This window comes from Bidens hawaiensis, unplaced genomic scaffold, assembly GCF_021521415.1.
Source record: "Bidens hawaiensis isolate Kalapana, Puna unplaced genomic scaffold, B.hawaiensis_p1.1 tig00003506_1, whole genome shotgun sequence".
Taxonomy (NCBI): Eukaryota; Viridiplantae; Streptophyta; class Magnoliopsida; order Asterales; family Asteraceae; genus Bidens; species Bidens hawaiensis.
The window spans coordinates 2,478,166-2,489,731 of record NW_027491197.1 but is presented as its reverse complement, the minus strand read 5'-3'; the positions used below and the strand labels follow the sequence as shown (position 1 = coordinate 2,489,731).

The following is an 11,566-nucleotide window of genomic DNA, read 5'->3' as shown; positions in this document are numbered from 1 at the left end:
CCAGTCATGGCTGCAAACAAGAACAAATTCTAATAAATTATTTACGTTTTAATTCTTAAACTTATTTAAATGTTTATAGTAACCCTCTCATTATTTCATATAATACTCTCCGTGAAATATACATCTCAAATCACATTTTACACTAGGATGGAAAACGAATACAAACCCAACAAGCGTTTGCAAACTGAAAACTCGAAATGGGTTATAGAATGGATATTCATGTAAGAACTCATGTATCTGCTTAGTCAGAAAATTTTCACGGATATATAACATATATATCAATATTCACGGATATATAATATAACATATATATCTGACCCAAACACACGAAGCATGCATACATATTTACTTGAACGGTTTGGACCATACATGTTCTTTTTCATCTTTATTTGATAGTGGATGACAAAATAATCTACTATTACATTGAAGGGAAAGTAGTTCCGCAGGTAACGAAGTTTAAGTATCTAGGATCATTTGTTCAAAGCGATGGAGAATTAGACAGTGATGTGACCTATCGAGTTCAGGTAGGATGGTGTAGATGGAAAGCAGCCACAAGTATATTATGTGACAAGAGTTTCCAAACTAAACTAAAGGGAAAATTTTATAGGGTAGCAGTTAGACCTGCAATGCTATGCGGAACAGATTGCTGGCCATCAAGAAGGCACAAGTGCGGAAGATGGAGGTAGCAGAGATGAGAATGTTGCGCTGGATGTGTGGGCACACAAGGTTAGACCGAATAAGGAACGTTGTGTTTCGGAGAGATTAGGGGTAGCTAACATATCAGACAAGATAAGAGAGTGGAGATTGGGATGGTTTGGACATGTGAAGAGAAGACAGACGACGAATCCGGTTAGATCCGTAAAAAACATTATTATAGAGGGGAGGAGGGGTAGAGGACGACCTAAATTGATGTGGGATGAGAGAATTAAGCATGATTTGATAGACCTAAATATCTCAGAGGGCATGGTTGGGGATAGAAATTTATAGAGAAGTATAATTAAAGTTAAAGATTTTTATGGAGAAATGAATACATTAGGGGCTTCTATTTACCTTATTTTTTGTCACACACCATTATGGTATTTTCTTTTCATATATATATATATATATATATATATATGTATATAGTTTTATCATTTTTACGTGCTATTATCAATAATACTATATTTGAACTTTGATTTCATTTTATATTGTCGCATACATATGGAGTCAAGAGCTGAGGGTCTTTCTGAAAGCCAAATCTTTATCCAATTGGATAGAGGTACGGTGTGCCTACATCCACCTTCCCTAGATCCTATTTATAGTTTTGCTATTGGTGGGATTACACCGGATGTGATTGATTGATTGATTGATTTTAACAGCCATGAGTAGACCCGATAACCGACGAGTCATTACGGGGGCCCATGTTAGCCTTTCCTCAAGCCCAAAAGGCAGTGTTTGTGTTTTGTAACTAACGCCCATGCCCAAACCCAACTCTTACACAGCTCACAGCTGACTACTACAGTACAGTGCCACCGTATCCAACCGGAAATGCTCGCCGGATAAAGAAGATATAATAATAATAATAATAATAATAATAATAATAATAATAATAATGTCTAGCGCTTACGGATATCACTCCGTCTGTACCGCCGCAACCACTTCCACACAATCAAACTCACTAGCCACCAAATTCACAACCTCTATCACTCAATCCAACTCCTTATCTCTCCAATTGACTCCACCAACCTCTTCTCGTCGTGCTCGGTTCGTTTCGTGCACCGCCGCCAGGAGTAGCGTAAACCCTAGGGAACCGAAGAAGAAGGAGGATGGCGTGGAGGAAGTGGAAGAGGATATGCCGTGGATACAGGAGAAGGCTTTGGATGCTGTTGAGTTTACTGGCTCAGTAGTGCAGGCGCTTCCTGGACCTAGGGTTGGTAAATCGTCCCTTCCGTGGGTTCTCGCTGTTCCGTTGGCTTACGTTGGAGTTTCGTTTGTCCTTTCGGTTTATAAGACGGTTCGGAAACTTACTTCGCCTAAACAAGCTCACCGTAACCTGGTGAGTGAGTCTGTTGATTCAAGTGATGAATGTTTTATATTATCTCAATACCTATTAGTTGCTACTACTACAAATTAAAATAGAATGAGGCATTAGCATATCATCAAATTCGTGACATTGTATAAGCCTGTCATATTTTTATTCTACAAAAGAATGTAATGGATCATAGATGGTCATCAACAACATATTCTCAATAGATAATAAACTGTTCCGTAGGGAACATTTAGATGCGAAATTAGTATATCTTGATCCCTGCATAAACTCCTCTTTTAATGGTAACCTATGAGTTTTGTATGCTATCTGTTTTTCGTATGCTCACTGAAAAAAAACAGAGAGAACACTTTCTCTCTATGCCCCGAAATAATTAGGTTTGACTTTACACGTTGTTTAAAAAAGCGTTTGATTTTGATGATCAAACACTTAAATATTCTTAACAACTCAGAATTGAGAAAGCTTTTGGACCACAATTGATTTCACCAGTATCCTATTACTTTAATATTGTTGTAGGAAAATAGGTAAACTTGGAAAGGAACCCTTCTGAAATAGAAATGTTGCATTGTTGTTGACAACCGAAAACAGAAAATGTTGTATTTATATTAGGTGAAAGGAGTGTTGGCAGCACTTAGAGAAAGTAAGATCGTGATGAAGATATAACAATGCTAAAGCTTGTTTGCTTTCATGTTATTTAGTTAATTGGCCAGTAATTTCTTAAATGTTACTTAATAATGCATTATTGGACAACTAAGAATATATATATTTTCAGGTCGGTAAAAATGCAGAGCTATGCAGATCAATAGATGAGTTATTTGAGAAAGAAAGGAATGGAGTACAGCAACAAAGTTTAAAGGGACTGATACAGAAGGTGATATACATTGAACGCGGTGGTGCACAACTGTTCTTATATCTCTGCCAAGTAATTAGATTATAAGTGTTTAATCAGGTCCAGTAAAGAGAAGATTTTTTTTATTCCATGTGCAGACTGGCTTCAGCGCAGGAGAAATTTTGCGTAAATACATCCGGTATTCCTTGAATGAAAAGCCATTCAACCCACAACTGGTTGCAGCATTGATTCAACTCAGGAAAGCAACAATGTTGGATGATTCTCAAGTTGCTGAAATTCTGAATGAAATTTCTAGGCGAATTGTTAAAGATTATGGTACAGATCTTCTGATATTTTATGCAAACATGAAAATAAAAATCCCATGCAAGTCATTTTTTTATTTATCTCTAACAAGTAGCTGAACAAAGTACACATGAAATGAAAATGTTAACATATGTAAAGTATATCCGTGTATTTATCAAATTTGTCTACTAAAAGGTAAATGTGTTACCTAAAACTCAAATAAGAGTAATTTTAAATCAAATGTGTGTATAATTGTCCTCTCATAATGGTTCTTTCATGTTGCAGGTCCAGTTGTCATGGATACATCGGGGTATTCTGAAAAGGGCTTAAGGAGAAAGCTTGCTGTTCAAGCTCTCTTTGGAAAGATTTATTATCTTTCAGAGGTAAAGTTAATAATAAGTGATTATTTCTACTTGTGTAAGTCTTAAGTAGTTAATGTGATTAAATTAGGATGGGAATTCGATAATGATATAATTGATATTTTATGGAAAATTGTGCACTTTAATTATATTCTTATTTTAATTCATGCTTATGTTGTGTTACCAGCTGTAGCCCTGCTTGCGGTGCGCACATATGATGTATATATGTGTGAACCCTCGGGTGGGCAAAAGTGAAATTGCACTAATTTTGACGTTATTTTACTAATCTCGTGAAAATAACGTTAAAAGTGACGGACGGTTAATCAGGCATCATGTAGTGGCGTTGATAGCCGAAAGACAAGGGTACATGCACCGATCAGCCGGTGTCCCGATGATTGAGTGCTATGTGCCTTATGTCCAAGGCTTGATGCAAAACTACTATCGAGCCGGGGGTCTCAACGGAAGCAGCCTCTCTATCCTTATGGGGTAGAGGTAAGGCTGTCTACATCTTACCCTCCTCAGACCCTACTATAGCTTTGCTATTGGTGGGATATACTGAGTACGATGATGATGATGTTGTGTTACCAGCTGCCCGAGTTTTGTGCAAAAGACAGCTCCTTGATAGTGAAAGAAATTTTTGGTGCTGCAGAGTAAGCATCTTTTTTACAGTAAACATTTTTTTTATCCATTTTATATAAATTTATAAAAAGTGTAAATTTTGCCAAGCATGCTTGCAAAAAAAGAAAGGCGGTTAAAAAGGTTTTTATATATATAAATATAATTTGGACCGCTTTAGCCCTTCTTAGTTAAGTCCTTCAGTTTGGCCTATTTGACCTGTTAGAGGTAAGGCCAAATCGACCTGTATATAGGTAACCAGGTTGGCTGGTTAATTTGCCATGTTTACGGTTGTAGAACTAACAAGTGGTGTTTGGTTAATGAATATGGCAGTGAGGATGCTGAAAAGCTTCGAATGCATACAGTTGCAGAAGCTGGCGATATGGGTTCACTAGAAAAGATGGTTGATGGTTCAGATTCAGAGGACTCGGGTGAAAGCTAAAGCTCAAGCTCTTAATTAGGTTTGGGGTTTGTAAGATTTGAGAGAGATATAACCCTTTATGCGGCTCAAAGTTTTAATGTAATAATTTCATTAACAAAGTGCATTTGTGCTAAATTCTGCTTAATTATTCTTTTCATCCATAAAGTTAAAATATTAAAATATCTAAGGTCAGTCCATGTAATGTATAAAGACTGATGTATAACATTTTTTTTAGTTAAGAACCTACGTATTTTACCCTGGTTAAAAGATTATAAATTAAACCAAAATAATTAAATTTATTTAAATAAGAGATTATATTGTTATAATTAGCAAAAATAAAAATAATAATAATAAATATTATTTGATTTTGGTTTTCATATGAAATCTGCAAAACAGATCCAGATGGGTGGGTTTGTGTTGAAAATCTTGATTCTTGTTCGTCTTCAATCTTCCCATCATCCAAAATCCGAAACCTTGTAAGAGAGATTGATTGATTTAGGGATGAAATGGGCAAACTGTCCGTGATCATATACACAACGGTAGCTTTCCTCCTTGTCCTCCTCATCTCCCATTCCCCTGACAAATCCCCCAACCGCAGCCACCGTCGTCTCAAACTCCGCTCCAATTATTCATCCGCCGATCACCACCACCTCTCATTCGACCCTTTAATCGCCGACATGCAACGTACACAAGACGACAAATTCTGGGAACAAACTCATTATAAATCACAACAATCGGAACCGGAATTCGCTCCTGGACTGGAATCTCAACCCGAATGGGAAGACCTCATTGGCGCTGAGGATTACTTGAATGATGAACATAAGTTTAACATTACACATAGGTTGGTCTTGTTGTTCCCCAGGATTGATATGGATCCTGCCGATGGGTTTGTGACTGAGCATGAGTTAACTGAGTGGAACCTCGAGCAATCGCAGAAGGAAGTGCTGCACCGCAGTCAAAGGGAGATGGAGTTGCATGATAAGAACCATGATGGCTTGGTCTCTTTTACTGAATACCAGCCCCCCTCTTGGGTTCGTGATTCAGGTAATGGATGTTTTAGTGTGATTGGATTGACTTGTTAAACAATGTGAATCATAATATTTATCAAACAAGTCAGTCAGGAGTTGTAGGGTTCACGCTTGTTTGAGTTTGTTATGTTCTTTAGTATTAGAACCTCACTGGTTCTTGGGGGGGGGGGGGGGGGTCCAACATTCCAACGGGGTCCGGGAGCAGTACCCCTAGAAGAAGGGTTCAAGGGGCGGCAAACCCTGGCCAGGGTCGAGCTTGGAAATTTTTAATTTTGACAATTGTTGCTTAAATTAAAAGCTCATTAGAATTTTAATTGCCGGTTTTTTGACATTTTGAATTCGATGTCAAAATGGGCACAATTCTAAAGCAATTGGATTTTCACATTGGATCTGACCCTGTTCTTGCTTATACGGCTTGATTGTCGTCTCGGTCTTACTATTTCTGAGTTTTTATTCGATTGGAAAATTCGGTAGAACAGCCCAACTATTTCGATGGGAATGTGTTTCACGACTCTCAGATTATCCAGACTTTATATTTTACGAATCCCAAACAGAGCCGAGGGCTTTCTAGTATTGATTTACATGTGTGTTTCGTTGATGACAAAAAGTAGAGATGAACAATCAAAAGCTGAAAAATGGACTTGAACCATTGAATATTAAAGTATATTCTGTATGTTTTTCCATATTTGAATGTTCACTTATAATTGTAGAGATGACCCGTTATGAAGCAACTTCTGCTGAAAAGTGTTGCTTAATAAACCCGCATGGTCAACATGTAACATTTGATCGGCCCAGTTGTTTTGAGGGTGTGAGTATCGGGAAAGGCCAGGAGGGATTAGGTGGGACCCACTTCCGTTATAACCCTGAGATCGATAAAGACCGCCAGTTAACTGCAGACCACTGTTATTATCTAAGAAGGATAACTGAGGGTTAGTGATGGTAGGAGAAAGATTTGGAAGATGTGAATGCTGACGTGGCAAGGAGGATGACGGGTCGGGTACTAAACCAGGTTCCCTGAAGAACTGAAGTTGTTCTTGAGGGTACGATGTGGCTCTGTATAGTAGCTTTGAATCAGAGTGAAGATGCGGCTGTGATGACCATCTTCTGTTTCCTTGGTAGCTTTCAGCGTCATGTTGATCCACCCAATCGGTAAATTCTCTTTCTTGTAACCATTCAGAGGCGGATGAACCTGAAATTAGTTTAGTTAATTAACTGTACAGATGACTATCATATATAAAGGATCCTACATTTATCATAAGACAAAAAGAAGAATGTTAGCAACTTATGTACTCACTTTCCCTTGAAAAAGAGCCAGATCCTGACCCTCGGTCACCAATAACGCCAGGATGCCTGGGCCCACTAACTGTTCTGTTTAACTGCAAAAAGAAGACGTATTTACCATACTGCATTTACTTGCTTTTCAACAAATTGAGAAGAATAAGAAAATAAACGATTAAAATAACAGCATCGAAACTTTGAAAGCTAAAGACGATAAGATTATCACCCAAAGTGTTTACGTTAAACTTTAATAAAAAAAGTATCACAATAAGAATATAGCTTTTAAAAACTAATTAAATAGTTATACAAAAAGTATTTGCAAAGGTTACCGAGATAGAACAGAAAAAATGTTGATGGCACGGACCTACCTGACAGGTTTGGAATCGCATTAAAAATTACTCATAGCATTCAGTATGCAACCAATTTGCTGGATTTAAAAATTAACTGAAATAATAAAAGCAAATATTTTGTTGAACTTTGAAGAAAGCTGACCTTTGAAAATATAGTAGACAGATCATCTAATTCTGATAGAGACCCAACCCCTGATTCCTGGTGTAGAAAATGAAAACAGAACCAGATTAAACAAAAGACAACTGAGATAGATTAAGAAATCCGCATTAATAAAAGTAAACAAACAGTAAACATATAATGATATAAACATGGTTAAAAGGCAACTTTAGAAGTCAACATGACATAGCCGGCCTAAAATAACAAAAGATATGAATTCGGTACACGAATCACCAAACGACACAACTATAAACCATGAGACTTCAATCCCGGATGCATAAAATAAGTAAACAAAATACCACAAGTCAACTGGTAAGAAAAACAAACAAACCTCGTCTCTATCAAACAAACGATATTCATCATCACCACCAGGTCCATTGAGAGGCTTATCCTCTTCTTCAGCTTCCAAACAACCAAAATCAGCCTTATCCAAAATATCTTGACCGAAAAACGCATATTGTGATGCATCAAAGAGCTTGTCATCTGCAATTAAACCATTCTCTCATCAAACCAATATACGTTAAAAAACAACAAAACAGTTTCCATAAACACAAATTCAAAACCAACAAATGCAGCAACCCTAATTTCTTATCTCCAAGATTCTTTAAAAATTTCAATTTCTGTTGATACAAAAATCTTTAGGCCATAACCCGAACCGAATAAAAGCGAAAAGTGAAATAACATGTGCAAGTACCCACAAAAGGGTTGTGAATTAAAGATCTACTGAACCGAAATTGAAAGTGAAAAGTAAGCCATATCAATTTGTTAATGAAGAAACCCTAATAATGAAGCAGCAATGTTGGTAGTGGTACCAGATCTCTCCATAGCTACCAACTGGAAGAAAGAGGAAATTTAGGGTTTAGAAGAGAAAAGAGAGAATCTTGGCATATGTATATATATATATAAAGTTGACGTTGTGTAATTTGTTCTACTACGCAAAGCTAAAAGAGACAGGAGGAACAACTAGTAAGTAACATTACACTTTCTTTTCTTTCTGCTACTATTATTATTATTATTATTATTATTATTATACAATATACAATTTGTTGGATCTAAAAGCGTGGTTATGGACATTTATGAATATTGTTAAAAAGAGTCAACACGTCTATTAATTACTAAGAAAACCATTTATATCTATTATCTAGGTATTAACTGTGCGTTTATATAACAATTATACAATTTTTATTTAACAATATCTAAGTGGGACTTCTTGAAGCAGACCGAACAGACTGAGACCTTATTCGTGTTCGTCCGTTAAGCTTTTATCAGATAAACGGACAGTTCACAGACACTCCACCGAACGAAAGTTTGTGTCCGTTTATTAAGGAATTGAGTTTGTCCGTGTCCGTTCGTTAGTATTGTAAACAAACACTAATGGACACTAATAGGCAAGCGAACACCAATAGACACTAATGATCGTTAGTGGACAAACAAACATAAACCTATCAAAATACTTACATAAACACTAATAAACATTACACCATGTGATATCCAAAAATAATTAACACTTAACATAACATAGTGAACAAACACATAATTATATCAAAATATTGTTTTGGTGTTCAAAATCCACAAACTCTAGTGTTTCAACATACACAACACTGCTAAACGGACGCAACTGGACATTCACAAACATTATTAAACGAACGCGGCCTTTGTCTGTTTTCGAACGTTAAGCTTACTGATAAAATTGTTTTGCCACTATCCGATTTTTATCAAACGGACGAACATAAACGAACTTCCCACCGAACGGACAGCCGATGGTTCGCTTACAACTCTATTCATACTAGTTTTGATGTTCTAGGCCTGACTTACTCAGAAACACCACTGCGAAAAATAACCCCTTGAGTCATATTTCGAACATAAAACTTTAAGATCTCAAGTCTTAATCATTACGTTAGAAGTGTTTTGGATATGGATAGGACCTAACCCTAAGGAGCTATGAGGTGTTGATTTACCAAGGACAAATGAACTCAAACCCATCCAACTGAAATTTTTAAGATGGTTACCAGGTTGTGATTAATTTTAAAAATTTATGGGTATGTGATTGTATGTATTATGTTAAACTTGATCTGATTACTCGAAACGCGTATACGAATTTACCCGAGCCACAACCAGTAACATTTTCTTTTGCCCTTTGAAAATATGATCTACTTTTATAGATTTTTTATTTTATTTTTAAGATACGAATTTAGAATATTTGATGGATACTTTTTAACAAGCTAATAGTTTCATACGATACATGACAATTTTATTAGACTGGTTTTAACAGTCCAACTATAGTATGTGACTGACTATGTGTACTTCTATCGTTACAGTTGTATGCATTTCTAAATCATGTTTTACTAGTGTACCAAAATTTTAGTTACATTAGAAAATATATTTTTTTTAGCATGTGTTCATTTCTTGACCACAACCACTATAGCAACAATAAAACAGCATAGGAGAAAAAAGTCTAATCATAATAAATACAACACAGTGAATTATTATGAACATATTATTATTGATGGATATAAAAAACAATTATATCTTCTATCAACTGTTAATCCTATGCTCCAGCCATTCTCACCTTTTAGACCAGAAAATTAAAAAATATACCTACCAAAAAAATTGTAACAACTTCTTAGCTACATTGTTTACATCCCTTCCCTTGCCGTCACACAGGTCAATTAATTTACAAAATCGCGATAATTATATTGACTCTTACATTAAACGTCCGCACACCTTGTTGGTGCAAACCCGAGTCTAGACTTGTTCATATCGTACATAACATGGAAATTTTGCTGTTGATAATTCCCGATTATAGATAAAGCGGACCGAGGCGTTCCCAAAACCGCCAAACACACAATCTCTTCCGGTTCGAGCTCGATAAAGTAATTCTCCACGGGAAAATTCCACACCGCCCCGTCACTAAACAAAATCGCAAACGATGGCAATTCCTTTTTGTAATCCATGAACCCCGACACGTTGTAACAAGGTCCAAGTATTGGGACATCGTTTACTAATGGGAATTGTTTCACTTTTCTCCGTAAACGATTTCTTGATAATATCGTAAGCAGGATCCGCAAAGTAACTTAGAGTAGTACCCGAATCAATTATGGTCCCACCCGACCCATCTGACGATATATCCCATGTATTTTCGGGGATGTTAACCGTTACCCGTCTACAATAACCGATTTGACATGAACATAATAGAAAGCGTCGTCTTTGCCTCCAATAATGGAAGTAAAATTCAATTCCGGGTGGGTCAAAAGATTTTTATCCTCTCCGAATATTAACTTACTGCTCACACTCGAGTCACTGTCACGGTCAACAAGACAATATGAAAACGAGTGACCGTACAATGACTGGAGCTGTGAAGCAAACGATAACGGGCCCCGGCCCAGCCCAAGCAACCCTGCGGCCCCATGAAACAACCCGCGGTTCCAGTGACCACACCCGAACATGACATTCTCAACCTTGATCTCCTCGTGCTGTTTACGCCCGTCAACGTTCGTGGTTAAGTTAACCGTGAACGTCTCGGTCGCAAAGTCACCCGTGGTATTCGAACTATCACCGTACCAATAATAATACGGGCACAATTCGGAGTCGGATTCGGGTTTGCAAACTCGGGTCGGGTCGGGTGGTGAAACGAGGGTGCACCGGGGATCATGGCAGCTAATGTTTCGATACGAAGACGATTGATTCGGGTCGTAATGAGGGCCGGTTTGTTCGAAGCAGTCGTGACACGGTGCGCACTGAATCCAGTTTAAGTCACTACCGGTGTCGAGTATTAACGAATAATGCTTCGGTGGCGTGCCGAGAAAGACATCCATGAAGTACTCGCCGGATCCTAGGGTTACACCTGACTTTAAGGTTCCCATAAGTTTTCCGGCGTATGTCTCGGGCGATTCAGGTTGTGGAGATATGGGTTTTCCTCCGGCGTTAATATTAATATTATTATTGATGATTCTTTTGTGAAGGGTTTGAATTCTGGTGAAATCAGGCGGAGTTGAGTAATGAGTGTTTGGGTAGGGTTTGGTGTTTGAGGTGGAGTTTGACCGGCGAACTGAAGCCGCAGTCGGAATCGGAAGGGTTGAGTATTCCGGCGAGAAGGGCTGAGTTGTTGTGACGTGTATGGACATGATGAGATCCAGAAGCAGAGTTAAGAAAGAAGAAGATTAATATTAATAATGATAAAGAAGAGTTGAAGTACACCAT

The 11,566-nt window shown here is 37.4% G+C and overlaps 3 protein-coding genes and 1 pseudogene across 3 annotated transcripts; 2 read left to right on the top strand and 2 right to left on the bottom strand.

Moving 5' to 3' along the window:
* Positions 1-1,582: 1,582 nt before the first annotated feature.
* On the top strand, positions 1,583-4,754 carry LOC143623640 (uncharacterized). The gene is made up of 6 exons (XM_077094495.1): positions 1,583-2,035; positions 2,799-2,897; positions 3,014-3,191; positions 3,444-3,541; positions 4,106-4,167; positions 4,466-4,754. The coding sequence occupies exons 1-6, from the start codon at positions 1,592-1,594 to the stop codon at positions 4,572-4,574; spliced, it is 990 nt and encodes a 329-aa protein (XP_076950610.1). The 5' UTR covers positions 1,583-1,591; the 3' UTR covers positions 4,575-4,754.
* A 305-nt stretch (positions 4,755-5,059) lies between these two features.
* Positions 5,060-5,635, top strand: LOC143623619 (uncharacterized). Its single transcript, XM_077094471.1, has one exon. The coding sequence runs from the start codon at positions 5,060-5,062 to the stop codon at positions 5,633-5,635; it is 576 nt and encodes a 191-aa protein (XP_076950586.1).
* Positions 5,636-6,279: 644 nt separating this feature from the next.
* LOC143623617 (protein PAT1 homolog 1-like) lies at positions 6,280-8,191 on the bottom strand. Its single transcript, XM_077094470.1, has 5 exons — positions 8,179-8,191; positions 7,698-7,849; positions 7,352-7,408; positions 6,876-6,957; positions 6,280-6,770 (listed from the first exon to the last, which is right to left on the bottom strand). Exons 1-5 carry the CDS (start codon positions 8,189-8,191, stop codon positions 6,280-6,282), a joined length of 795 nt encoding a protein of 264 aa, XP_076950585.1.
* A 1,618-nt stretch (positions 8,192-9,809) lies between these two features.
* On the bottom strand, positions 9,810-11,566 carry LOC143623616 (aspartyl protease family protein 2-like; annotated as a pseudogene).